General features: G+C 36.5%; 2 protein-coding genes and 1 long non-coding RNA gene across 3 annotated transcripts; 1 reads left to right on the top strand and 2 right to left on the bottom strand.

Moving 5' to 3' along the window:
• Nucleotides 1–10: 10 nt before the first annotated feature.
• On the bottom strand, nt 11–10903 carry LOC143668133 (alcohol dehydrogenase E chain). The gene is made up of 9 exons (XM_077142743.1): nt 10719–10903; nt 8012–8113; nt 7263–7401; nt 5443–5530; nt 5124–5343; nt 4507–4767; nt 2521–2656; nt 1780–1918; nt 11–181 (listed from the first exon to the last, which is right to left on the bottom strand). Exons 1-9 carry the CDS (start codon nt 10734–10736, stop codon nt 157–159), a joined length of 1128 nt encoding a protein of 375 aa, XP_076998858.1. The 5' UTR covers nt 10737–10903; the 3' UTR covers nt 11–156.
• Nucleotides 10904–11692: 789 nt separating this feature from the next.
• LOC143668135 (uncharacterized) lies at nt 11693–18990 on the top strand. Its single transcript, XR_013168316.1, has 3 exons — nt 11693–12167; nt 14581–14669; nt 18891–18990. It is a non-coding gene; the product is annotated as an uncharacterized LOC143668135 (long non-coding RNA).
• On the bottom strand, nt 17202–27196 carry LOC143668132 (alcohol dehydrogenase E chain-like). Its single transcript, XM_077142742.1, has 9 exons — nt 27018–27196; nt 25291–25392; nt 24540–24678; nt 22673–22760; nt 22356–22575; nt 21738–21998; nt 19710–19845; nt 18971–19109; nt 17202–17352 (listed from the first exon to the last, which is right to left on the bottom strand). The coding sequence occupies exons 1-9, from the start codon at nt 27033–27035 to the stop codon at nt 17328–17330; spliced, it is 1128 nt and encodes a 375-aa protein (XP_076998857.1). The 5' UTR covers nt 27036–27196; the 3' UTR covers nt 17202–17327.
• Between the last annotated feature and the right edge of the window lie 683 nt (nt 27197–27879).

The raw sequence follows: 27879 nt of genomic DNA, 5'->3' as shown, positions 1-27879 counted from the left end.
CAAAAAAAGGTTTCACAGAATTTCTGTTTATTTTGGAATGCTCACATGTTTATTTATTGATAAGCTCTCTGAAGGGTAGGGTCAATACTGGTGTTAGTCAGGTGTTCCAGCTGATGACGACATGGTGCAGTCAGAAGATAGATGCAAGTGATGGCCTCAAAATGTCAGTATGGTACGAATACTGAAATAGAAAGGAAATACATTAATTATTTTAACATCAGATATTTGATCTCTTCCTCTTGAGAGTCTATGGAGGATTTCTTTGTCTCAGTGGAAGCCTGGCTGTTTTTCTAGCCACTCCATTCCCATCCCTATACTTTCTAGTGCAAACAAATAAAAGGGAAACTCATCTTTTACTTGTTCTCTCTCATGTTTTCTTCAAATTAAAGTTCACACATCACCTTGTGATATACATCCCTATAAACTTCTTTCTATATTAGTATCTCCAAAAATAACTTGAAATTCTGAGTGCCTGGCAAATTAACACATATAAACCAACAGTGAGTAATAACTATGGGTAAATTCTTGCTAACTCCCATGAACTTTGTAGGTACTTTTCATGCATTAACTCATTTCAGCCTCAAACTAACAAAAATACCCACCATGGGACAATGACTGAAATTTGTTGACTACTGTGATCAACTGTATACTTAAGTGTGTGTTTATATATATATATATATGTGTGTATGTATATATGAGCTTTTGTGAGTCAGCGTACTGTATTAGAAAATAAATCAGTTTTGCTAAGAAACAGATCTACCTTTGAATTCTGGCTCCTGTGCTTATTAACTGCATGCCCTGTCTGAGTTTCATCTTTATTCTTAGTGAAATTAAGACTAAATCGCAGTATTCCTTGGGAATCACATGAGGTGATACAGATAAGATCCTTTGTAGAGTAGCCAAGGATATGTGGATATTAGCTTCTTAGCTTTCTCAAAAATATACTTGCATATTTTTGTCAGATATAGTATCTAGTATAATATTACATCCATGTTGCCTAAGATATATTATTTAAATTGAAAACCTCATGGGAAGAGTGAGGGTGAAGTAAAAGCAAGGACTGTTGAATTAGAAGGTTGGGTTTGAATACAATTGCCTATTACTAGTTGTGCCTCATATCAAGGCAGATGACAAAATTCATCTTATTGGGTGATAGCAAGAGTCACATGTTAGAGGGTGAAAATGGTTTCTTATTTTCTAAGCAATTTTTTAAAAATAGCATTTTGAACCCTAACCCTTTCCAATAATTTTTATTTGTGAACATATCTTTGAGTACTACAAAATGAAATAACAGTAACAGTCAGTGTCTTTTAGGAAGAACTACTAATATTTGTATGGGAAACAATCCCAATGTAGTTCTGCTTACTTCTAGAAAGAAATTTTGGGATGTCCTGATTATAATCTAAACATCCATCCATTAATGCTCAGCCTGTATTAGGGGCCAGGCAGAGGCTGCAAGGGTTCCATGGTCTGATGATGACTGTGTGACTCTGATCCTTTTTTCTTTCAAGGCTGAGTGTCTTGAATTGCTCTGATCTTGCATATTTGTGGCAGCCACAAAAATTGACTTTAGCAGAATTGAAAGGAGAAGTACCATTTCTTGGTTCCTCACTATAAGATGTAAAATATTCTACATGCAAATGGACTGGTAAGGGAAAATCAAGCATTCCACTTTCATTCTCATCCTTCTACTTATAGATATGTCAAATTTTTGAGCAAATACAATTTTCTCTGTAAACCTAGTCCACCCCATAAAGAGAGAAGGAAACAATAATCTACCTCTTTCCAGAGCGAAGTAGGTCAAATCCTTCATTGATTTTTTCAAAAGGTAAAACATGGGTTATTAATGGATCCAGGGGAAACTTGTTGGCCATGACCTCAGCCACAAGTCTGGGGATAGAATCCTTACTCTTAAAGCCTAGAAAGAACAAGACATCATTTGTAGATTCAGGCAGCCATCAGTAGAATTGGAGAAGAGAGCTTTCAATGATAATTAAAATCAAAATGTATAAAATGAACTGCATTGGACAGACTGCTATAACTGGGGTTGATAAGCGATAATGTGCTAAATATCCTTGTGTAGTAAACTGCATTTTTTTTTTTACCCCTAGTATACTAGGACCCTTCATTATCAACACTCTTATAGAGTAATTATAGTCCAGATGATTATGCCCAAATTCAGCGAGTCAATTTAGGGTTATCTAATTTGGGTAAAAAATGTGATCATGAACTATTGATATGGATTTCCTGGGTACTAATGAGTATCTCAGTGCCTTATTGGGTCACCAGTATCAGAACAGGTATTGCTATACATCTCAGCTAGTTTGAGACATCAGATGGTGAATCTTGGGAACATCAGTATGCATTCATTTTCAATCTAGTAGATATTTAGCCTACAGATGTATCAGGACTTTTAACTGATCTTTTACAACATTGCTTTTCAAACCCTGGCCTTATTATTTGTAAAATGGAACAAATCCTGCTCAATAAGAATTCACCCCCTTAAAACTAATCATATACCCCCAAAAATTGCTCCTTTCCAGGTGCGTCCAGTCAACAGCAACATAGGGTTCATGGAGAGGTTTTGAGAACCTGGAGGCACCCCTACAACGACGCTTGTGCCGTATGACTCGTGACAGCATGACAGGGCCTCCATCTGGAATGAAATTAATATTCAGCATTGTAAAATAAGTCCTTTGATAGTTCCCACTCATGATACACTGAAGAATTCATGTAAAATCAACTTAGATTGTGAGTAGAAATTTTGTGTTTTCCTTCTTTATTCTCCTTTGTGTGTCTGTAATTGCTGTGGCATTAGGGAATGGGCAGGAAATATTTTTGGATGAGAGAATTAAAGGATGTATTGTTTGTACATAGGTTTTTATTATAAAGTATTAAAGAGGAAAACATTATTATAGACATAGATAAAGTTGGTCCCCCCCAAATCGTAATACTTTATCATCATGTGAATCTTAGGACCATCTATGAGGTAGTTAATAATTTCTCATTTATTTATTTAGCAGTCACATTTAGCCTCATACTTAGACCAGGTATTCTTAGAGTGAACAAAATGTAATGTTGATTATGTCAATAAAATTATTCTCTGCTCTACTTCATTTCTTTCCTTTTAATGGATTATTTTACTATCCATCTATAAATTGGACATATTATGTTACATTTATCTCCCAAAATGTATGTTGGCTTTACTTTAAATTTCACCCATTATTTTGAAATGTAATGGCCTTATCTTCCATTGAGGTTCTGAATACATTCTCTAGTAAGAAAATTGTTTAGGATTTCCCAGTAATGTATACTTATTAATCTTTTGGGTTTGAAGTAGGTTTTGGAAGATCAGATATCCATAAAATTTGTACATTTGACATTGTTAAAGTAACAATCTATTCCATGTGAGGATATGGAAGAAATACAATAAGAGCTTAAGCAGAAAATCTGCCATCTTGCAAAAAGTTGGATTCCCTTGAAACTTCAGTTGTCTATGGCATATTTTCCAGATCAGTTCTGCAAAATCATTACTCTCAGAGTGCTGCTCTATATATCTAACATTGCTTTTTTTATGGGGTGATGTAAACAATGGGGATTGATTGATGCAGGTTCTAGAGAATTCTAATTAGGTGCAATAGAGCTAGAGATATGTTATCCGTCACGATTCATGTGACGGATATATATATTATATTTATATGAAAATGATATCATGGACATTCCAAAGATGTTGAAAGCACTTCAAGGTTGGAAATAGTATCTGAAAAGAATAAAACCAGCTAACATTTATTGAGTGCTTTACTACTAACCAGTTGGTAGTAACCTAAGAATTTTCATGAATGTAATTGTATGTAATGCAATGTTTTGCATGCAATGCTATGAGATATGTATGACTTAAATTTTTTTGGTAGTAAAATCTGTCAATCTCTTTATAGTCTTTTATGTCAGACATAGAAAATCGGCTGACTATTAAGTGCCAAGCACCATGCTGTCTGTTATGGGGATATTTAGCAAGGCATTAAAAGTGTAACTTTCTTTAGGGCATATTTTGGTTAATAGAATGATTTTTTGGGTCTAAAAGTGATCATTATTATTTTTAGTCAGAGTATGACATGTAAAGAGAGATCTTAATTCACAGACATATTAAAAATTAACACATTTTTAAGAATATGGGGAAAATCCAATTTTCTGAATTTGAGGGCAGAATATTTATTATTCATATTTCCTTCATTTTGAGATTTTTTACCAAAGTTAACAGAATAAATTCATAATGGCTTATTATAAAACAACCTCTAATGGAGAGCTTTGACTTGAGACATTTTTTCTTAGCTGACAGAATGAAAGATTCCTTATAAAATGGATAAAATAATCATTAGTGAGAAATAAGTGATAGAAAATTGCAATTCATTATTTTAAAATAGTACTTATAAAAAATATTAATATCTTCTGTTTAAAAATACCCCCTTGATTAAAGAAGCATGAATCTGGGCATGTCATGGTACATACCATGGTCTCAAACCGTCCAATGACTTCAAACGAAAAGTCCACACCACCTCCTGTCATTTCCTTCAGCACCTCATGGATGGGTTTCTGGAAGTCCTGAGGGCTGATGCACTCGGTGGCCCCCACCTCTTTGGCCTTTGCAAATTTGTCCTTGTTGATATCCACCGCAATGATCCTGGCTGCTCCAGCTGCCTTACAGCCAATGACGGCAGACAACCCGACTCCTCCAAGGCCAAACACAGCACAGGTGGAGCCTGGGGTGACCTGCATTTTTACAGAGGACAAAAATGGAATAAGAAATGTTAGGAAACGTCTAAACTGGATAAGGTGCCACTATTGATTGCTATCAGAATTACTTGTCCTTTTATGCCCAACTCTCCTAAATACCAACAGCTTGTTCTTTGACAGGTAGGTGACTTTTTTTTTAGGATATGGTTTAAATTCCTTCTGGGGCCATATTCTATCCTTAAACACTCCCCAAATTCTAAGGTATATATAAATGCTATAATGGTAACGGGGGAAAGCTGTCACAATTTAGAGGAATGATCCAAGATTCTTGTGAAAAAAATGTTTCTGAGAATTTGAGTATATGTGGGGTTAATGCCTCTGGTTTTTCCTACTTTGGCAACTTTGACTGCAGACCCAAAACCAGTAGAAAATCCACAGCCAACGAGGCAGACTTTCTCCAGTGGCGCCGCTGCATCGATCTTGACCACTGAGATCTCATCCACCACTGTGTACTCAGAGAAGGTGCTGGTGCTGATAAAGTGGTGGATGGGCTTCCCTTTGCAGGTGAACCTGGTGGTGCCATCCTGCATGGTTCCCCGAGGCTTGGTCAGACTGGTCAGTGTAACAGAGGCAGAAACAGAAGGGCATGAGGCAGGAGCTCACCTGATGTGCAAATGCATTGGCCCTATGTGCAAGCTATCAGAAACCTACTCGTTTTTCATGCAGAAATTGGCTTCTGGGTGTTTACAAACAGCACATTTTCCACACTGGGGTGTAAACAATGGGATGACTTTATCACCTGGAAAAGGATAAAACAAATCCTTTAAAAATTTCTACCTAATTATTACAACCAGAACTTACAGTTTTGATGTATATATTAAACTCATTTGTTTTGGAAGCATCTCTCAGTAAATAGTGTGCAATCACCACTGTATCATTGACTGTCAACAATGCTTATCGTTTAGTTTTATATTGGCTTAAGGATTCCCAAAGAAGAAATGCAAATGTGGCAAACAACCTGAATTTTTATTGTTTCTACTTTATGAATAATCATCTTTTATCATGTCTAGATTTCTGCTGGGTCTCTACACATTTTTTTCATATAATCTTAGTTAATTAAACCTTCAGTATTCTCACTGTAAGCTTTAATATAAATTTTAGTTGCAAGCTAACCTTTAAAATGGAGATGTGATATTTTTGTAATGCTTGAAGTGCAATAATATTGAGTGTTTTCATAAATATGATTTACAAAATCTCTTCGTTATCTCTATTTTGAAGGTCATTTAATTTGGTTCTTTTCCTGGAAAACTAACAAGAATGTGTCAAACAAGAGGAATTCAAGATATTTCTCTGAATATCCTATTCATTTCCAAGTCAGGCACTTTCTTGTAGAATAAGAAATATGGCCAAAATGGATTACACAGTTACTTAATTTTTGAATTATCTATGTTTTCTTCTATGTTGGAGGTAGCAGGGGTATAAAGTAAGGGCATCATTTTATTTTTGTAAAAAGGAAATAAAAGTTCAACCACAAACCAAATAACTTATTTTCTTCTCTTCATGGGTCATTTTAACATATATTTCAAAGGGAGAGATTACATCTACTGGTCTTAGAATAAAACACCATTTTTATTTTTAATCAACCAAGCTACCTATTCCTTATGATCAAAATAATGATTGGACCATCACATCTAATAACATTTAGGTGGAAAGGGTAGTGTGGATGTTTTCCATCATATTCACCCCTTACCTAAATATTTTTGTATATTAATACACAATACAATTAAGATATTAAATATTAAAAATGAAATATTTAGTCAATATTTCATAATCAGGCATTTTTATCAATGGTTAAAGGTAATAAAATAGACACTCTTTGGGCAGCATACTTTCTGCCATGACTCCTCTATCTGGTCTGTTTCATTTGTTCCACATTCAAGAAGGGAGGCCACATAGGAGGAAGAATCAGTGACCAGGTTCCACTGCTGGACATAAATGGTATCACGTTGATGCAGTCTTAGCTTCACAGCCTATCCTGTGAACTCAGTGAATCATGAGTCCCATATACTAACCCAGAATCTTGGGACATAGACATGTTGTTATTCCTTGACTTATATAGTTTTTCCCTTGTCCCATTTATTGTTTTGTTTTGGGACCTGAAAGAAGACAATGCTTAGGAATACTAAAATAATTTTAATTAGAGTGTGAACCCCAGGACTGCAGTCACTCTGACTCCTTGGTCTTCCAGCGTCCTAGGATCTAACCTGGTGCCTGACATCCAGGAGGGGCTCCAGGAGTCACTGCTGAAAGGGAGAATCATGAGGTCTGTCCTGGGGACCTGCCTGGACACATGAAGGAAGTCAGGTAGGGAGAGAGGAAACAAGAACATCCCTGTCTAGTTCCAGCTCCACCATTGGCAGCTGCAGGGACCTGTGCAGTTCTCTCATGTCTCATTGCCTCAGTTTCCTCCTCCAGGCTGTCTGACCTTGGGAGGCCTGAATGCAGACACATCCCCTGAGTGAATCCTGTACCTGGTTTGACTGCAGTCACCCCCTCGCCAATGCTCTCCACGATGCCGGCTCCCTCGTGGCCTAAGATCACAGGAAGTGGTGTGACAAGAGACCCAGTGACACCATGGTCATCTGAACGACAGATTCCTGTGGCCACCATCTGTGATGGAAAGGGAAAATATTTACATTCAGAAAAATGTATTACCCACTACTTCTCTGAATTTGGGTTCCTAAAGAATTTTCAAGGATTTTGCTGACCCCTCACTCTGACCAAATAAAACATTGTTTGTCCTTTATATTGTTCAATATAGACCCTCAACTGATTTCCTTTCCTGCTTTAAAAATATAGAATAATCTGTGAAAAAATTTTCTCTTTAAGATGTAAATATTATTTATAGTGTACAGGAATGCATGCGTTTTACAGAAGTAAAAATTTAAGATTAGCACCTAGAAAATGACCATTTATATTATATAATCAAATCCTAATTAATTTTTATCTTAATATATTTTACTTTGTAGTTTTTTTTCTGAAGAAAGGCAAACTCTTCTTTATTTTGCTGGGGGAATACATTATATACTCTGTAACCACTTCGAAGAACTTTGATGATACCTTTACTTAACAACCAATATAATCTCATTGTCTTGATTACCATGATTTATATATGGAGCTTCTCTTAATGGATTTTGGTTGTTTCCATATGTTTATATTCTCTGATTTTTAAAAATTATATAAAACCTGAATTAAATAGAAGCAGAAAAAAATGTTTCACCTTAATGCGAACTTCATAAGTTTTGGGGGGTGCAACCTCCACTTCCTCAATGGAGAAGGATTTCTTTAGCTCCCAAAGCACAGCAGCTTTGCATTTTATTACCTGGAAAATCAAACAAAAAGACAATTCAAATCCCCGCCCCCCCCTCTTCAAACCAGGGATTTTGTCTTTTCATCTTTTTATTCCAACATGTAGTTTCAAGTGTATACAAAAGCTGCTGTACAGAAATAAGTAATCTCTCTTTGGCAAAAGAATAAGAATATTAAACAAACAAACAAACTTATAAAGAATAAAGAAAGAAGAAACAGACTTAGCTGCAAGAAGACATTGAGATAAAGTTGACTATTATTCTAGATAATGCTATATGTTTATTCTTTCTTTCTAATTCTGTCCTGAAATTTGTGGTTTAACCACAACTGTTGGTTTATGTGTGGAGTTCTGGGTCACCAGTATTTCTTTGACAGAAATATTCAGTGCCTGTTAACAGAACTGCCCTCTTGCTCAATTCTTTATGAAGCCAAAGCAATCTGAATTTGAAAATTCAGTATTTGAAAACAGTGATTATTTTCTTCCCTTCCTAGAATGGTTTCTCATTGTCTCTTGTTTGCCTGCTGTCCTCTTTCTTTGCTTTTCCCTTCCCCACCACTGTGCATTCTTGTTTGCATCATTCTTTTGGCACTTAGCTTTGCAGTCTTGTTTAATTTTTAGATGTGTGTGTAGGCACTCCTTCCAGATTACATTTGCACCAAATTACAAACATGCACTCCCATATGTATACCAATATATTTTAAAATAAGAGAACTGTGTTTGTGTTTGAATTTCTAGCTACAAGAGCTAAACCAGAGATGTGCTTCAAAATAAAAGTTGAACAGTGTTTGAGTTCAAATGTTGCAGTCTTTGAGAATATACTTTAAGCTCTTTCCATTGCTTAAATTAAGAGTGCTTTTAAATAGCAAATTGGGATAACTGCAGATAGGATAAAAACAATTTGATTGAAATGTATTCCTTTGAAACTTATTATTTTTCAAATACATCCAATTTTCAAGCTTTTTCTTATGGCCAATGCAGCAGTTAGTATGTAAATTCTTAGGAAATGTACACTTATGGTGGTAGGTCCTGACTGTTGGTGTCTATGACAGACAGGCACATTGTGACCTGTTCTGGGGCTTTTCATGCTTGATGTTTAACCCTGACGAGGATGCTGCCAGATTCCAATATTGCACTATTAGTATTATTCTTGAGATGCAACTATTGAGGCTTGAATTGACTGAGTAATTTTTCCAAACACCATAAACCGCTGTTCAGAGCATTAAGATAAATCCATCATTATCTTTTTCCCACCCCATGGTGTCCAAGTACTATCACAGAACATTATCTAACATCATTAACACCAGTAACAGTATTGGCTATTATTTATCGAGATCTTTCTATGTAGCAGGTATTAATTTATGTGCTCTACAGTATTAATTCATTAAATTTTCACAATCACTTTATGAGGTAGGTATTATAATTATTCCCATTTAATATTTGAGGTAAAAAATGCAGAAGTGTAAACATATGAAGTTTTATCACAAAACTAAAAGTAATTGATGTTGCATTATAGGCAGAAGGATCGAGTACTTATCTAATTATTTATCATTTTCATTAGCAATCAGTTTACTCTTTTGTTCTAGGAACTCTTTCCTATTATTTCTTTTTAAGCTGATATTTGTATTTAATCTTTCCTTTTCTTAGCTATCTTTCATTTTGAAAGGTACCATTGTATCAATTCAATTGGAATTGTGTTGGTACTCTCTTAGTCCATTGTATTGGAGTGAGAAAATTGACAATTGGCCACTCATGGGATTGTCTATCCATTTTATGGAAATAGGCCTTCCTTATGTCACAAAGTATCCATGTAGATGCCTCAGAAACTTTAAATTGGGTTATTATAGCAGGATATTGTACAATGTGATTCACTTCTAACAGAAAATGTAATGGTAAGACCAAATATCTCTGTTTCCAGTCCTTATAAGTAGTTTGAACTATATCAGCATTAATTTTCTGAAACTTTGTATTGACAAGATATTGTTCTACAGGTTTTTTACAAATGTGCAATAATGAAACATTAATAATCAGAATTTGTGTAGCTGTTGACTGCTTAACCTTGATGATTTTCATACTTTGAAATCAAGGTGCATTTTGTAAAGGGGGTTTGTACTAAATTTCAAAAGATATTTTTAGACTCCTGGGAATCAAATTACTCTTATAAATTTTTTGTCAGACTGACTGAACATTCCTGTGCTTATAAAAAATATGATTACACAGATTAGTACATTTAAATTATGTTTTGTAATACAAAGATAACTTACTAATTAAAACATTTTTAGATTTCAATTTATAAGTTACTCATGATTTGCTTGGGTAAACTATCACAGTAACTAGTGTGTGCTAATTTAATGGTAGGAAAGAAGACAAACAGATGCAATGTATTCTGATAAAGTTATTTGAAAATAGCCTATTTCCAAGCAGTTTGAAAGCATTGTATATAGTAGCATAGTTTTATATTTTACAATACATTGCTTTAAGTTTAAACAGAAAATTTAAATTATTCCTTAAAAACTGTACACTTTTACTTCTTATACAATAAATATAATATTTTATATTTAATTATTATATATAAGAGAAATTAACTCCAAAATAAGTTTTACTGTTGCTATTTCCTTACTTTTCCGGTTGTGCTCATGTTGTTTCTCCTTCTCTTCAGGCCTGGTGAATTCTTGTGGACAAAGCAGATATATTGCCAGATATTTTGTTGCTTTAGTAACAGCCACTTCAACCCATGTGATCTCTGATCTTTAAGCCACAGCCTCCAGTTTCTTCTCAGTCCATGTTGAATTAGTCAGGGACGGATGCTGAGCCAGTATTCAAAACCGGACTTTGTAAATGTCAAATTCAGATAACATCTTTATGTTAGGTTAAACAGTTCCCTGCACTGCTATTTTTTTTGGGGGGGGGAGGGGTGGTGCATGGTCCAGGAATTGAATCCGCGTGTCCTGCATGAAAGGCGGGCATTTTAATTACTTAATTACCCATGCACCCCCTGCACATAAAGTTTAATCACTCTCTCTCATTTTCCTGTTCTTCCTTCCTCATTCCCACAAAACTAGTTCTGTTTTCCCTTTGTCTGCACTAAACTCCAATTTATAATCTTTTTGTTGCAGCTAGATACTGGGAGTGAAGACGAAGGGCACTTAAGGCAGGGCTGAGAGAGCTACCAACATGAAAAAGGTGTTTGATTCAGCACCTTCCTCTGCAGAGCAGAGAGACCGAGCACCCAAAAGGTTGCAGCAAGTTGCTCACTGTGCCTGGCATTTCTGCTTCACTCAATACCAGTCAACCATGACTGGGAACCTCCCTATACCCGGCAGTAATCTAGGTAGTATGGGCATGGCAAAGGTGAGTAAGAGACTCTCTGTCTACCCAAATAAAGAGTCAATATGGGGCAGGCGCTAAGTTCATGGTCTTTGGGTCCAGGCTAGCCAATCACTTCCTAGCTGCATGAATGTGGACACAGTATATACATGGTGCGGTTTGGCCCAACCGCTAGGCTATCGGGGACCCTCTACTCCTCAGCTTCTCACTGCTTGCTAGACGACACTGCCGCACGCAGAAAAGGGGCTCGAGCCGAGGGTCTGGGTCCAAGGGGCGCGCGCAGGAGACCTCGCTGCGGGTCTAAAGGACTGGAGGCCGAGTCAATTAAGGCATGAAGCGAGGTAGCTTTATTGTTGGTAGACGCTTATGCCAGGGCCGCCAGAAGCTAAAGACCACCAGGCTCGGTGAGACCTGGATTATATACAGTTTGAGGAGAGGTGGAGTTAGGGCGTGGCCTCCAGGGGAGGGTAGCCAATCACACAGGGAGGACAGATGAGTGACTGTGACCATAGAGATGCTGTTCCTGAGTGTACCCATAGCAGAGGATGTTGGGTAGGTGGAGGACTAAGGAGAAGGCCAATAGGGTTAGAGAGACAAGGCTGCATCATCACTAGTCGCTGGTGAGGCTTGTAATTCAGAGGCTTAGAAGAACCGGACATGCCAAAATGGCGAGGGAGGGAGAGAAAGAGACTAAGCTACCAGGCCAAAAATAAAATTATGCCACAGTATGGGCATGGCAAAGGTGAGTAAGAGACTCTCTGTCTACCCAAATAAAGAGTCAATATGGGGCAGGCGCTAAGTTCATGGTCTTTGGGTCCAGGCTAGCCAATCACTTCCTAGCTGCATGAATGTGGACACAGTATATACATGGTCTTTGTCTTTGTTTCCTTTTTGCTAAAATGAGGATGAAAAATAGTACCTACCTCACAGGACTGTTTGGTGAATAAATGAGAAAATCGATGTAAAGCACTTTTCAAGGAGCCCAGCAGAATGGAAAACCATCCATAAATGTAGGCTACAATTATTATTCATGAAAGGACACAATCTATGGGCAAATGAGACAGGTGAGCAACCAAGCCTTTTTATATGTCAGCGTGTCTAGGAATTACTGCATGTGAGGTATAAGACTGTGCTTTGGCAGCAGAGAAGGGGCCGTGGGGTATTGTGCCCAGAATAAAAGAATCTGAGTCTGAAAAGGAGGTTTTGTAGAGGAGCAAGCATTTGAACTAGATTTAACTTATCTTGGAAATTAGGGGAAAATCCTTACTATGGCATTTCCGTTTCCTTTGATTTATTGTAACTACAATGTCGTAGAGTTTCCAGGGAATATGACTTTGATTTTTCTTTAATCTGCACTGGAAGTCCTGTAACCTATAGGACATATTTCTATTCATTTAGATGTATCTATTTCAACAAAACTATAACATAAAGGACATATTTCTCTAGAATTGCCAGGGAAAATTTTATGATTAGTTCACAGCTTTGTGAGCCATGTTTTACGATGTAGTTCTTGAGAGTCACCCAGGGCTGGCAAGCCCTTCCCCAGCAGAGCTGCAAGAGAGGTCCTAGGATTTCAGGGCACTACTAGTTAGAAAACATTTGAGGAGAGTAGGAAATTCCAAATCTTTGGTCTATACTTCAAGGCCCTTCATCATCTCCAGAAGTGTCTGCATCCGATCCCATGGAAACTGAATTTACCACCTAACAGAATAAAAGGGATTTTGTAGATATGATTAAGTTAAGGAGTTTATAATGTTGCATTTATACTGCATTTACCAGGGATCCCTATCTAATCATAATGATCTCAAAATTGGAGAATCATTCCAGGCTGTTTAGAGAGGCTGAAGTGTCTTAGAAGGCCATGTTTGTTTCATTCATTTTCTAGTTCATGGGACAAATTAGTACACGTTTTCTCAGCATTTAGCAGGAAGGCAAGAAATGGTATCCAACATTGTATCATTTACTTGAATTCATAGAATTAATTGATGAGATAGATATTATCACCATGCACATTTTATAAATGAAAACACTGAGGCTTAGTGAGTTTCCCTAAATTTCTCAAAGTAACATATCTAAAGGAGGAGCCAGAATTCCCAGAGGCCTAACTGCAGAGTCTATCACCTTCCACTAATCATCACCATCCTTATCATCATCGTTGTCACTTTTACTATTGTTCCGTACCTTGTCAATTGCTTTATATTTAACAACTCATTTATATCTCACTATATGAGATAAGGGCCCCTATTATCACTTTTAAAAGATGAATGTTTATCAATAGTGTCTGTTTTGGTGCTCAAGCAGCAGGAATGCAATATACCAGAAATGGGTTGGTTTTTATGATGGGGATTTAATAGCTTACAAATTTACAGTTCTAAGACCATGAAAGTGTCCAAATTAAGGCATCAACAGGATGACCTCACTGAAGATAGTCTGCTGGCATCTGTCTTTCCTCTATTAGGTAACAAGGCACATGACCAGTGTCTGCTAGTGTTTTATTCCCAGGTCTTGCTGTTTTCAGCTTCTTATTCCAGGGGCCTTCTCGCTGAGCTTCTGTCCTCTCTTAGCATACTCTGGTGCTTTTCTCTCTACGTTCTATCCAAAATTCTCTAGGTGTTTCTCTCTGAGTTTTTATTTTATCCTCATAAAGGACTCTAGTAAAATGGTTAACACCCACCTTGGGCACATCTCAATTGAAATAACCTAACCAAAAGGTCCCACCCACAATAGGTCTGCACCCATGGGAATAGATTAAAAGAACATGGCCTTTTCTGGGGTGATAACAGCTGCAAACAAGCTTCATTAGTGTCCTTGTCATTGAAGCCACTCCTTGACTTTCCAAGTACGGTTTTCCAAAACATGTCAACTCTCCTTACATCTAATATGCTACTACAATAAAAATATGCTAGTCATTATTGTTTGAAGATTTTGGAGAGATGAAACCAAATGCCATCATATTTCCTTCCACTGATAGAGGAATTTCTTTCATTCTAGCTTTTCCTTGATATCTAGTTCTCAATAACTTGACTTCAGAAATACTTAGTTCTGAAGGGTCTTCTCAACATCTCCCTCCCACCCACTTTGTAAGATGATGTCACCTAGGAAGTATTTATTATTTTAATTTAGAATAAACTGAATTTTTTGCTTTGAAATTGTAGCTATATCCCTCAAAACAATTGGATGCTTCCAAAAACACTGCAAATTACTGCTTGCTTGGTTAGTGGGTGTTCCAAAACATCCTAATTCGGTAAGTATTATCTGGTGATATTCTGATCTTTCAGTCATCATAACACTACTGAGTTATTTGTTGACAGGCTACATACCTCAAAGAACGAGCTTGGAAAAGGACACTAGATATTTTTCTCTTGTGGTTATCTTTGTAGGTGAGTTAGTGAGCAACATCTGGATGTTCTTGATGTTTGTGATATCACTGTGCAGATTCTGTGCAGGTATTTTGAGGGAATGAAGTCAACATTGACGCTGCACTCCTATCCCCCACGACTTCTCTACTCCCCTTCATCTAGGAAGGAGGGGGGTTAGAGGGCTAGCCTTTGTGCAACCAGAGGGATTTTACGCCCACTGTCCTGTCACATGCATTTTGAACACCCTCTCCTTTTGCTCTATCCCACAATATCACCACCAATATAAAAATCTTAGAGAACCAGCAGCAGGCAATGTCCCATGACTTATTTCTGGGATATTCTTAAGACTCTCTTGACCCTCAATATCTCCTTTATTGTCTTTGACATCATAATCAAACTATTTCCAAATTCACATGGCACCTTGCATTTACACAACACTTCCATGAGCATCATCTCTGTAATCTTCCTAAATATTTAAAAAGTTGGTGGAGTAATTTTTATAAATAAAAGACAAAACGGCTCAGAATGTGTGAGTGACTCACTGAAGGTAATACAGCAAACAGAATATAATTTTCTGTAATAGTGGCATCTTCTCTATAATATCAAGTAGTTAGTGGATTTGCTAACAAATAATGCATTTGGAAATAAATATATGACCTAACTTTTCAAAATACCTGAAAGATAAAGCTCAAAACACAAATCTTCAGCTACAAATGGGAAAACAATGTCAAACTGGTAGCATAGTTTTTCTATATTCATATTATTCAACTAATTCCAGGGTAGAAAATGATTTAAGACATAGTACAATAGATTGAAAATGATATTGTAAAAATGTACATCTATGTTTTGGATGATTGTGCCATTTCTTAGTAACCCAGTTTACATCCTGAGTTCCCATTGACTTCATTACTATCTCTGTACTTCAAACAACCTTGTTACATTTTAAATTACCTTATACCTCAATTCTAAGTCAATTCTAATCAAGAAGACTATTTAACCAGTAATGCATGTCAATGAGTAAAAACTGCCAATGTTTCAGTATGGCTGTAAGAATAGTTCAGTTTTCTCTTTAATATCTGAAACTCACTATATCATATGTAGCAAGAAACCTGTTTTTGTTTCAAAGGAAATTCTATATTCTCTGTAAGATAACAATAGAAACAATAAAAACCAATTTCCTTTATTTTATGAAAATGATTGGTGTTTCCCTTGAATTAATAAGAATTTTACTGAATTTAGAATGTCTAGAACCTCTCCATATATACATCTGAATCTATACAGTCTCTTGTAGTTTTTACCCTAGAACGTGAATATTTTATAATATTCAATGTATTAGTTAGTGTTCTCTAGAGAAACAGAATCAACAAGGAACACTCGCAAATATAAAATTTATAAAAGTGTCTCACATGACTGTGGGAACACAGATTCCAAAATCTGCAGGGCAGGCTGTGAAGCCAACGATTCCAATGGAGGGTCTGGATGAACTCCACAGGAGAGTCTTGCCAGCTGAAGCAGAAAGAGAGAGTCTGTCTCCTCTGAATCCTCCTTAAAAGGCTTCCAGTGATTAATTACAGTGAGCATCATTCATTGTAGAAGACACTCCCCTTGGCCGATAACAAATGGAATCAGCTGAGGATGCAGCTGAAGTGATTGTGAGATCTAATTCTATGAAATGTCCTCATTGCAACAGACAGGCCAGCACTTGCCCAAGGAGACAAACAGGTACCACCACTTGGCCAAGTTGACACATGAAGCTGACCATGACAGGACAGAAATATACAGGCAGTGGGAATAGAGGCAGAAGTCTATGGCTTCATGCACAATAGCTTGTCACGGGTGTGTAGAGGGCAGAGACAAAGAGAGTTCCCTCCAGTGGGCTTCAATAACTAAGGAAAGCAAGAAATACAAAAAAGGGTATAAAGTCACAAGAAAAATGTTTGCTCAATGGGAAAGACAACACATAAAATGATCAAGAAGAAGGGTTTACTGACCTCAATTACACAGGCAATGTTTGCCATTTCATCTGACTCACATGCCTTTCAGACATGCTACAGAAGTGATTTCACAGAGCACAGGGCATTTTTAGGGCAGTGAAACTATTCTGTATGCTACTGTAATGGTGGAACATGAAACTGCATTTATAAAAACCCACAGAACTGTGAAACACAAAGAGAGAAACTAAAGTAACCCATGGACTTAAGTCAATAATGATAATAATAATAATTAATATTGGGTAATGTATTTTTACAAATCTATCACTCTAATGTAAAATGCCAATAATATGAGAAATTGCCCACAGGGGTGGAGGGGAATGAGTACATGGAAAGTATTTCCTGTGCAATTTTTTGTGTAAACCTGAAGGTTCTCTAAGAAAATATTTATATTTAAAACTCCAGAAAATCATATTTTCACAACAATTTCTGTTTTCTTTTGGAATGTATTTATTGATGACATCTATGATGGGCAGGGTCAATAATGGATTGGTCTGGTGTTCAAGATGATGAGAGCCTGGGGCAGCCAGAATGTAGGTACAAGTGAAGGCCTCAGAATGTCAGGACAGTACGGATACTGAAATAAAAAGAAAATACGTTAATTATTTTAACATCAGCACTTGATTGCTTCCATTTGAGAGTCCAAGGAGGATTTTATGTCTCAGTGGAAGCCTGACTGTGTTTCTAGCCACTCTGCTCCCATCCTAATGCATTTAGCTCAAACAAGTAAAAAGGAAGTCCATATTTTAATTGTTCTCACATGTTTTCTTAAAATTTAAGCTCACACATCACCTCATAATGTGCGTTCCTCTAAACTTCATTCTATATTAGCATCTTAAAAAGTCAGCTTTCAAATTTCTGAGTGCCTGAAACCAACAATGGGTAATAAGATATAATTAATTCTTGTTTTCTGCCATGAACCTTGTGGACGCTTTTCATGCATTTAAACCTTAACCTAACAAAAATGCCCACCATGGAGGAATGACTAAGATTTGCTAACTATTGTGTCATATGTACACCCATATATATATCCCCTCACAAACATACATGTGTATGTCAATATATGTATGTATGCATATATGAGGTCTTGTGAGTCAGTGCAGTATAATAGAAAATAAATTGGCTTTGCAATGAAACAGTTCTAACTTTGAATTCTTGCCCCCCTGCTAATTGTTAGTCCTGTTTGATTCTCATTTTCTCCTTTCTTAAATAGCGAAATTTAGAACAGATATAAACATTCCTTAAAAAACATAAGAGGTAATGCAGATAAGATCCTTTGTACAGTAGGTAGTGATATGTGGATGTTAGCTTTTTAGCTTTTTCAAGAATATATTTGTACATAGCCCTATTTTTTGTCAGATGCAATATCTAACATAACATTATATGCATGTGGCTACCTAAGATATGCTATTTAAATTGAAACCCTCATAGGAGGAGTGAGGTTGCAGAAAAAGCATGGACTGTTGAGCTAGAGGGTTGGGTTTAAATAAAATGACCTATTACTAGTTGTGCCTCATATCAATGCAGGTGACAAAATTCATCTTTTTGAGTGACGGTAAGAGTTACATGTTGGAGGTTGAAAACAGTATTGGCTTATATTCCTAAACATTTTTTTAAGTAGCATTTTGGACCCTAAATCTAATAACTTGATTTGTGAACATACTTTGAATAGTGAAAGATGAAATTAGCAGTAATTGTGTCTTTTAGGAAGAACTATGATGATACGTATAGGAAATATTCCCAGTGCTGCTTCACTTACACCTATAGTGAAACATTTGGGACATCCTGATTATAATATAAATTCCCAACCATCAGTGCTCAGCCTGTATTAGGGGCCAGGCAGAGGCTGCACAGGCTCCATGGTCTGATGATGACTGGGTGGCTTTGACCCTCTTTCCTTTCAAGAGTAAGTGTTCTACTGTCAAGAGGCTGAACTGCTCTGATCTTTTATATTTGTGACAAGCCACAAAATTTGGCTTTAGTAGAACTGAAATGAAAGTACCTATTCGTGGCTTTTCATAATAAAATGTAAAATGTTCTACATGCAGATGAACTGGTAAGAAAAAACCAAGCACTCCATTCCACTGTTTTTCTTATCCCTCTATCATCCCATAGATATGTCAAATATCTGAGAAAATAAAATTTTATCTGCAAGCCTAACCCACCCCATAAAGAGAGAAGGAAAAATAATCTACCTCTTTCCAGAGCGAAGCAGATCAAATCCTTCATTGATTTTTTCGAAAGGTAAAACGTGGGTTATTAATGGATTCAGTGGAAACTTGTTGGCCATAAAATCAGCCACAAGTTTGGGGACAGAATCTTTACCCTTAAAGCCTAGAAAGAAGAAGACGTCATTGGTAGATTCGGGCAGCAATAAGCAGGAGAATTGGAGAAGAGACGTTTTAAAGATAATTAAAATCAAGTGTATAGAGTGAGCTGCATTCTACAGACTGCTATTACTGGGTTTAATAGGAGATAAAGTACTTCAATACCTTTCTGCAGAAAATTGAATTTTTTGTGTGTTGTTTACCCTCTAATAAACTATTGCCCTTCACCATCAACCCTTTTATACAGAAATTGTACTAAGATGATTATGCCCAAATTCAGGTGATCAATTTAGGAGTTGTCTAAATTTGGGCAAAGAGTGAAGACAGGAACCTTTGAGTATGGATTTCCTGGGTCCTGTTGAGTACTTCAGTGCCTTATCTGCTCACCATTTTCCATTTTGGTATATGTCCTATTAGTTTATTCGTGATCAGAACGTGTGCCTTGGGAGCTTCAGGCTGCATTCACTCTATCACTAGTGGATTTGTAGCCTAAAGATGTAAGAGGACTATTGACCACATTGCTTTCTAAAACCTGGCCTTGTTATTTATAAAATGGAACAAATCCTGTGGTCAATAAGAATTCACCCCCTTAAATCTGACAACATACCCCCAAAAATTGCCCCTTTCCAGGTGCGTCCGGTCAACAGCTGCATAGGGCTCACAGTGAGGTTTTGGGAATCTGGAGGCACCCCTACAATGACACTTGTGCCGTATGACTCGTGACAGCATGACAGGGCCTCCATCTGGAATGATATTAATATTCAGCATTGTAAAATAGGGCCTCTGATAGTTCCCACTCATAATACACTCTAAGAATTCACATAAAATCAGCCTAGGTTATGTGTAGTGAAGGGTATAAATTTTGTGGTTTGCTTCTTTGTGTCTCTGTAAGTGCTGTGGCATTAGGGAATGGGCAGAAAATATTTTTAGATGAGAGAATTAAAGGATGTATTTGTGTATGCATAACTTGTCTTATAAAGTATTAAAGAGGCAGTCATTATTACAACATTATAGATAAAGTTGGCTCCCCGCAAGCAGGTAATGTTTCACTATCAAATGAATCTTAGGCCATCTATGAGGTGGTTTATCATTTTTCATTTATACATTTAGAGTCAGTTTTAACCTTATACTTAGATCAAGTATTGACATGGTGAAAAAGATTTAGTGTTAGTTACATCAATAAAGTTAGTCTCTAGTCCACTGCATGCACATCTTTTTAATGGATTCCTATTTTATTAATCATCTCTAAATTGGGCATGTTATAAATGTTGTATATCTCCCAAAATGTACGTTGGTTTTACTTTAAACTTCACCTGTTATTTTGAAAATTAAAAGATAGTCCACAAGACTTGCCCTCGGTTAAGGTATTTGAACAAATTCTCTACTAAGAAAATTGGTTAGGATTCCCCAGGAATATACACTTATTAATCCTCTATTTTGGCATATCATTTGAAAGGCCAGCTATTCATAGAACAAGTAGTTATCAGACATTTGATATCATCAAATAAAATAGCAATCCAGTCCATGTGAGTATATGGGAGAAATATAATATGAACCTATGAGGTAAAACTGCCATCTTACAAAATGTTGGATTCCCTTGGAACTTCAGCTGTCTATGCATAGTTTCCTAGATCAAGGCTGTATAGATCATTACTCTCAGGGTGTTGCTCCATAGGAATAATGCTGCTTGAATTTATTGGGTAATGTAAACAATGAGAATTGATTGATCTGGAAACTTTTTCCTTAGGTTCTAGAGAATTCTGGTCAGGTGGAATGGAGCTAGAGATATGTTATCCACCACAATTCATGATATTTATATATAATTTCATATACTATTTTATGGAAATAATATCATGGACATTCTAAAGATGTTGAAAACACTTCAAGATTGGATACCGTATCTTAAAATAATAAGACCAGCTAACATTTATTGAGTGCTTTACTACTAGCCAGGTGGCAGTATGTTAAGAATTTTCATGAATGTAATTGTATGTAATGCTATTTTATGCATATAATGCTGTGAAATATGTATGCCTTAAATTTGTTTGGCAGGAAAATCTGTCAATCTTTTATAGTTTCAATAGCACATATAGAAGTTCGGTGACTATTAAGTACCAAGTGCTGCGTGTTATGTGGCTACCCAGCAAGCCATTAAAAGTGTGACATTATTTAGGGCAGGTTTTGGCTAATGATTTTTTTGGTCTAAAAGTGATCATTATTACTTTTCACCAAATAGACGTGTGAAGAGAAATCTTAATTCACAGACATATTCAAATTATTAACACATTTTCAAGAATATGGGGAAAATGCAATTTTCTTTGAGAATAGAATGTTTATTATTTCTATTTCCTTCATTTTGAGTTTTTCTTACTAAAGTTAATAAAATACATTTATAATGGTTTAATATAAAACAACTTCCAATGGGCAACTTTGGCTTGAGATATTTTTCCTTAGCCGGTGGAATGAAAGACTATTATCAATAATAATGGATAAAATAATCATCAGTAAGAAACAAGTGATAGAAAATTGCAATTCATTATTTAAAAATAGAACTAATACAAAATATTAATATTCTGCTGTTTAAACCATCCCCTTAATTAAAAAATCATGAATCAGAGCATGTCATGGTACATACCACGGTGTCAATCCGACCAATGACTTCAAATGAAAAGTCCACACCACCTCCAGTCATTTCCTTCAGCACCTCATGGATGGGTTTCTGGAAGTCCTGAGGGTTGATGCACTCAGTGGCCCCCACCTCTTTGGCCTTTGCAAATTTGTCCTTGTTGATATCCACCGCAATGATCCTGGCTGCTCCAGCTGCCTTACAGCCAATGACGACAGACAACCCGACTCCTCCAAGGCCAAACACAGCACAGGTGGAACCTGGGGTGACCTGAATTTTTAGAGGACAAAAATGAAATAAGAAATGCTGTTAGGAAATGCCTAAACTGGATAAGGTGCTGCTATTGAATGCTATCAGAATTACTTGTACTCTTATGCCCAACTCTCCTAAATATCAACAGCTTGTTCTTTGACAGGCAGGTGACTTTTTTTTTTAGGATATGCTTTCAATTCCCTCTGGGGCCATATTCTACCTAAAATCACATGCCAACTTCTAAAGGGTATATGGATACTATAACAGTAGCAGGAGGAAAGCTGTCAGACTTTAGAGGAATGATTCGAGATTCCTGTGACAACAGTGTTTCTGACAGTTTGAGTAGATGTGGAGTTATCACGTGGTCATTCTTACTTTGGCAACTTTAACTGCAGACCCATAACCAGTAGAAAATCCACAGCCAATGAGGCAGACTTTCTCCAACGGTGCTGCTGCATCGATCTTGACCACTGAGATCTCATCCACCACTGTGTACTCAGAGAAGGTGCTGGTGTGGGCGAAGTGGTGGATGGGCTTCCCTTTGCAGGTGAACCTGGTGGTGCCATCCTGCATGGTCCCCGTAAGGTTGGTCAGACTGGTCAGTGTAACAGAGAGAAACAGAAGGGCATGAGGCAGGAGCTCACCTGTTGTACAAACACTTTGGCTCCATGTGCAATGCATCAGAAACCTACCCAAATTTCACACAGCTGTTGGCTTCCGGGTGTTTACAAACAGCACATTTTCCACACTGGGGTTTAAACAATGGAATGACTTTATCGCCTGGAAGAGGATAAAACAAATGCTTTTTAAATTTCTATCCAAGAATTATTAGAACAAGAACAAGCTTCGGTATATATATATATCAGAGTCAAAAGTTTTGTAAAAATCTCCCAAGACTTAGAGTACAAACACCACTGTGTCACTGTCAGCAATGTTTATCAGTTTGGTTTTATGTTGGCTTGAGGATTCCCAAAGAAGAAATGCAAATGTGGCAAACAACATGAATTTGTATTATTTCTACTTATGGATAAGTATCATTTACTATGTCCAGATTTCTACTAGGGCTTTATATACTTACTCTCATTTAATCTTAGTTAATTAAATCTTAATTATTCTCAATGTAAGCTTTAGCATAAATTTTAGATGTAAGTAGACTGACATTATGGGGATATTTTGTAAGAGTTTGATTGCAATAACATTGAGTGTTTTCATAAATATGATTTCCAAAATCCTTCCTTACCTTTTTTTGAAGTAAATATTTATTTTTAATTTAGTTCTTTTCTTTTAAAGCTAACAAGAATTTTTCAAACAATTGGAATTCAAGAAACTCTATGAATACTGCAATCCTTCCCAAGTCAGGCACTACCTTGTAGAATAGACGTATCAGCGAACTGGATTTAGGAGGTTTTGAAGTTTGGAATGATCTATTTGTACCCTGGGCGGTGGCGGAGGGAGTTGAGGTATAAAGCGAGGCTGTCATTTTGTTATTTAGATTTTTGTAAAATGGAAATGCTAAAAGTTCAATCTCATTCCAAACAACTTATTTTTTTCTCTTCACAGGTCATTTTGATACATATTTCAGAAGGAGAGAGTGTATCCACTGCCTAAAAAGAATTTTTTAGAATTAAACATCATTTTTATTTTTAATCCACCAAACTGCATATTCCTTATGATCAAAAACAATTGGAAAATTATGTCTAATACATAACATTTAGACAGAAATGATAGCATGGACATTTTCTATTGCATTCACCCTTCATCCCCAAACTATTGACCTATATTAATAAAATTAGGATAAATAATACAATATAATTACGATAAATTAAATACTAAAAATGAAATATTTAGTCAATAGCTCATAATCAGACATTTTAATCAATGATTAAAGGTAATGAAATAGACACTCTTCGGGCAGGATGCTTTCTGTTAGATCTCCTCCATCTGGTCTGTTTCATTTGCTCCATGTTCAAGAAGAGAGGCTACATAGGAAGAGGAAAATGTGAACAGGTTCCACTACAGGACATTAAAGTTTTCATGTAGATTCAGCCATAGCTGCACAGTGCCACCCTCTGAACTCAGTGAATCACAATTTCCATATACTAGCCCAGCGTCTTGGGACATAGACATATCTTTGTTCCTCAACTCCTACAGCTTTTCTGTTGTCCCATTTGTGGTTCTGTTTTGGGACCTGAAGGAAGGTGGTGCTCAGGAGCTCTAAAATGGCATTAGAATATGACCCCCAGGATGGCAGTCACTCTGACTCCTTGGTCTTCCAGTGTCCCAGGATCTAACCTGGTGCCTGACATCCAGGAGGGGCTCCATGAGTCACTGATGAAGGGGAGAATCATGAGGTCTGTCCTGGGGACCTGTCTGGACACGTGAAGGAAGTCAGGCAGGGAGAGAGGAAACAAGGACACCCCTGTCTAGTTCCAGTTCCACCATTGGCAGCTGCTGGGACCTGTGCAGGTCTTTCACGTCTCACTGCCTCAGTTTCCTTCTCTAGGCTGCTTGACCTTGGGAGGCCTGAATGCAGACACATCCCCTGAGTGAATCCTGTACCTGGTTTGACTGCAGTCACCCCCTCGCCAATGCTCTCCACGATGCCGGCTCCCTCGTGGCCTAAGACCCCAGGAAGTGGTGTAGAAAGATTCCCATTAACCACATGGTCATCTGAGCGACAGATTCCTGTGGCCACCATCTGTGAGGGAAAGGGAAAATAATTACATTCAGAAAAATTTATGTCCCCTGGATAGTCTTAAAGTATCCAATTCCCTAAAGGGGGCTTCTAAAGAGTTTTGAAGAATTTAGCCCACTCATACTCTTAACAAATTAAAAATTCAGATTTTCAGTCTAAGATCATCTTATACTTTCCTTTCCTGCATTAGACAATCTGGAATAATCTACAAGATAAACGTTTCTGTAATCTGTATGACTTCTACAATATACAATAATGCAGTAGAAATTTAAACTGATATCAAGAAAATAGACCTTTATATTCAATCAGCTGCTGATTGACTTTGAAATCTTGATATATATCCTTTTGTACTGTATTCCTCTATAAACACATACATTCTTTTTTATATTTCTTGGGTTTGTTCCTCATGTTTTTTCTAGGGTTACTTTGATTGCTTTAAAATATTTAATGAAATATGCCATTTATATCTTTTCTTGACAACCAATGTAATTCCATTGCACTGATTACCATAATTCATAAAAAACTTTCTTTTAATGGATTTAATGTAGTTTCCACTTTTTCGTATTCTTTGGTTTTAATAAACCTAAATTAAATAGAGGTAGAGAATAGTTTTACCTTGATACGAACTTCATAGGCCTTTGGAGGTGCAACCTCCACCTCCTCAATGGAAAAGGGTTTCTTTATCTCCCAAAGCACAGCTGCTTTGCATTTTATTACCTGGAATATCAAACAGAATATAATGCTTGTTTTCTCCCCACCTTGAAGTCAGGGATTTTGTCTTTCTGTCTTTGTTTTGCAATATTTAGCTACGTGTATAGTGCAAACAATTGCTGTACTGAAACGGGCAAGTTCTGGGTAGGAAAATAATAAAAATAATTTTTAAGCACGTAAAGAATAACATAGGGATATAATAGGAGAATTAGTCATAGTGAGACATTGAGATACATTTGCACATACTTTTTCTAGGTCATTTTTATATATCGTCTTTTTTCCATAGATATTTATTCTTGATATATTCTAATGCTAGCCTCTAATGGTTTCTTGACCCACAACTGTTGGCTTATACATGAAGATCTGTGTCACTGTAATTCACAGAAAGGTTTCTATTGATGTAACACCTGTTGCACTCTTGTTGCATTTTTTTTTTTTTTTGCTTAAGCCAAAAGAATCTGAATTTATGATAACAAGTACAATTTGTCTTCTGTCTGGGAATATTTTCTTTGCCTCACTGTTTCCCTGTCTGCTTCTATCTTTGATTTATTTTCTTTCCCCACCACTTCTGTATGTTTCTGTTTGCGTTACTCATTTGGAGCATAGTCTTTGCAAAACTGTTTTCTTGTATGATTTATGAGTAACCACTTCTTTCAGAATACATTTGGACCAAAATTGACAAGTTAAACTGGAGACTGGTAAATGCAAAAACAAACATTCCTATATGAATACACATATAATTTAAAATTAGGAGATCTGTGCTTGTTTTTTGATTTGCTATCGCAAATAGCTTAACCACAGATGTTCTTCAAAATAAGAGATAAAATATATTTTCAAGGTTTGAGAAAGTCTTTAAAACCTGCTTTCAAGGTGGCAAAGTTTGTATAGATTTAGTGCCTTTCAATAGTGAAACAACATACCTATAAATATGATAAAACAAATTATATTGAAATTCATTTCCATTATTTATTTTTTAAATCCTTCCAATGACACAATAAATATGAGAGTTCTTGGAAAATATACATTGACGGTAATGGGTCCTGAATGTTGGTGTATATGATTATTAGGCACACTGTGTCCTGTTCCTGGGGCTTTCCATGCTAGATTTTTAAACTTTACTAGGATGCTACTGGGGGCAACTCTTGAATCCTGGCCTGATTTTACAAATGAAAATATTGAGGCTAAACTTGATTGAGTAGTTTTCCCAAAGTCACAAAACTGGCTGTCTAAAGAAAAGAGATGCATCCATTGTTATGTTTTCATTACCATATAACACAATTTAAATTCTGTTTTTTGAATATCCCATAATTGCTTGATTAAAACATTTCTGATTTAGGTTTTTAAGTTAGCCATTGATATGTTTAAATTATATCTTAACTAGTGAGCCATATTTTTATTTAACAAAAGGAGAGAACAACAAATACACATTATATATATTATGGCAAATATACATAGGAATAAACATAGAATTTTTAGAAAAATTGTATGTTTTATTTTACTATATATTTTTGTATATATGAAGGTTAAATTATTTGTTTCAAATTCAATCCATTTATTATGCAATAAGTACAATAAATTTGTATTTATTATATAACAGATAAAATACTTAACAATGAAGTTTATTTGCTTACTTTTCCTGCTGTGCTCATGATGTTTCTGTCTTCTCTGCAGACAGGGGACTGGTGAATTCTTGTGGACTTCCTCCTTGATCAGGGACACAAAGCAGATGCTGTCAGGTATTTTGTTTGCTTGTGTAATGCCCAGTTCTACATATGTGATTATGGATCTTTAAGCCACACCCACTAGTTTATTCTCAGCCCAAATAGAATCAGTTAGGAAAGGACACTGAACTGGTATTCACAACTCAATTTCGCAATATGCCAAATTCAGATGTCTCATTTTCCTTAGGCAACATATTTCCCTTCCTATAAACTTTAATCACTTTGCATTTTATTATTTTGTATTTATCCGTTCCCCAACCCCACAAAAGTAGAAAAGAGCTCTGTTTTCTCTTTGCCTGCACTAACTTTCGACTTCCCATTTATTAGTTAGAGTTGGTGGGAATGGTAGAGGAGCAGTACAGAAGAGGCAAGAAAGAGAGCCGTGAGCCAGAGGAAGGTGCTCAACTGAGGGCAAAGTCTGTTACCTAAAAGGTCACAGCGATGTGCTCACTGTCCTTGACTTGTCCTCCTCTGTTCAATACCAGTCGGTGATGACAGAATACCACTGTGTGCCAGCCGCTAACCTTGGCACAGTGGGGGTGACAAAGATGAATAAGAGATGAGTCATGCTATGGCCTAGGCAGACCCTATCTCTTACTAGCTTTGTGAAAGTGAACATATTATTTAAATTTCCTTTGTCTTAGCGTCCTTATCTGTAAGACAAGTGTGAGTAATAGTACTTACCTCACAGGGTTGTTATGTGAAAAAAAAATCAATAAAGCACCTTTCATTGAGCCCAGAAGATAGGAAAACCCTTGAGAAATATAGGCTA

This window comes from Tamandua tetradactyla, chromosome 24 (assembly GCF_023851605.1).
Source record: "Tamandua tetradactyla isolate mTamTet1 chromosome 24, mTamTet1.pri, whole genome shotgun sequence".
Taxonomy (NCBI): Eukaryota; Metazoa; Chordata; class Mammalia; order Pilosa; family Myrmecophagidae; genus Tamandua; species Tamandua tetradactyla.
Note: the sequence above shows the minus strand (reverse complement) of the source record. Positions and strands in the feature narration are given on the sequence as shown.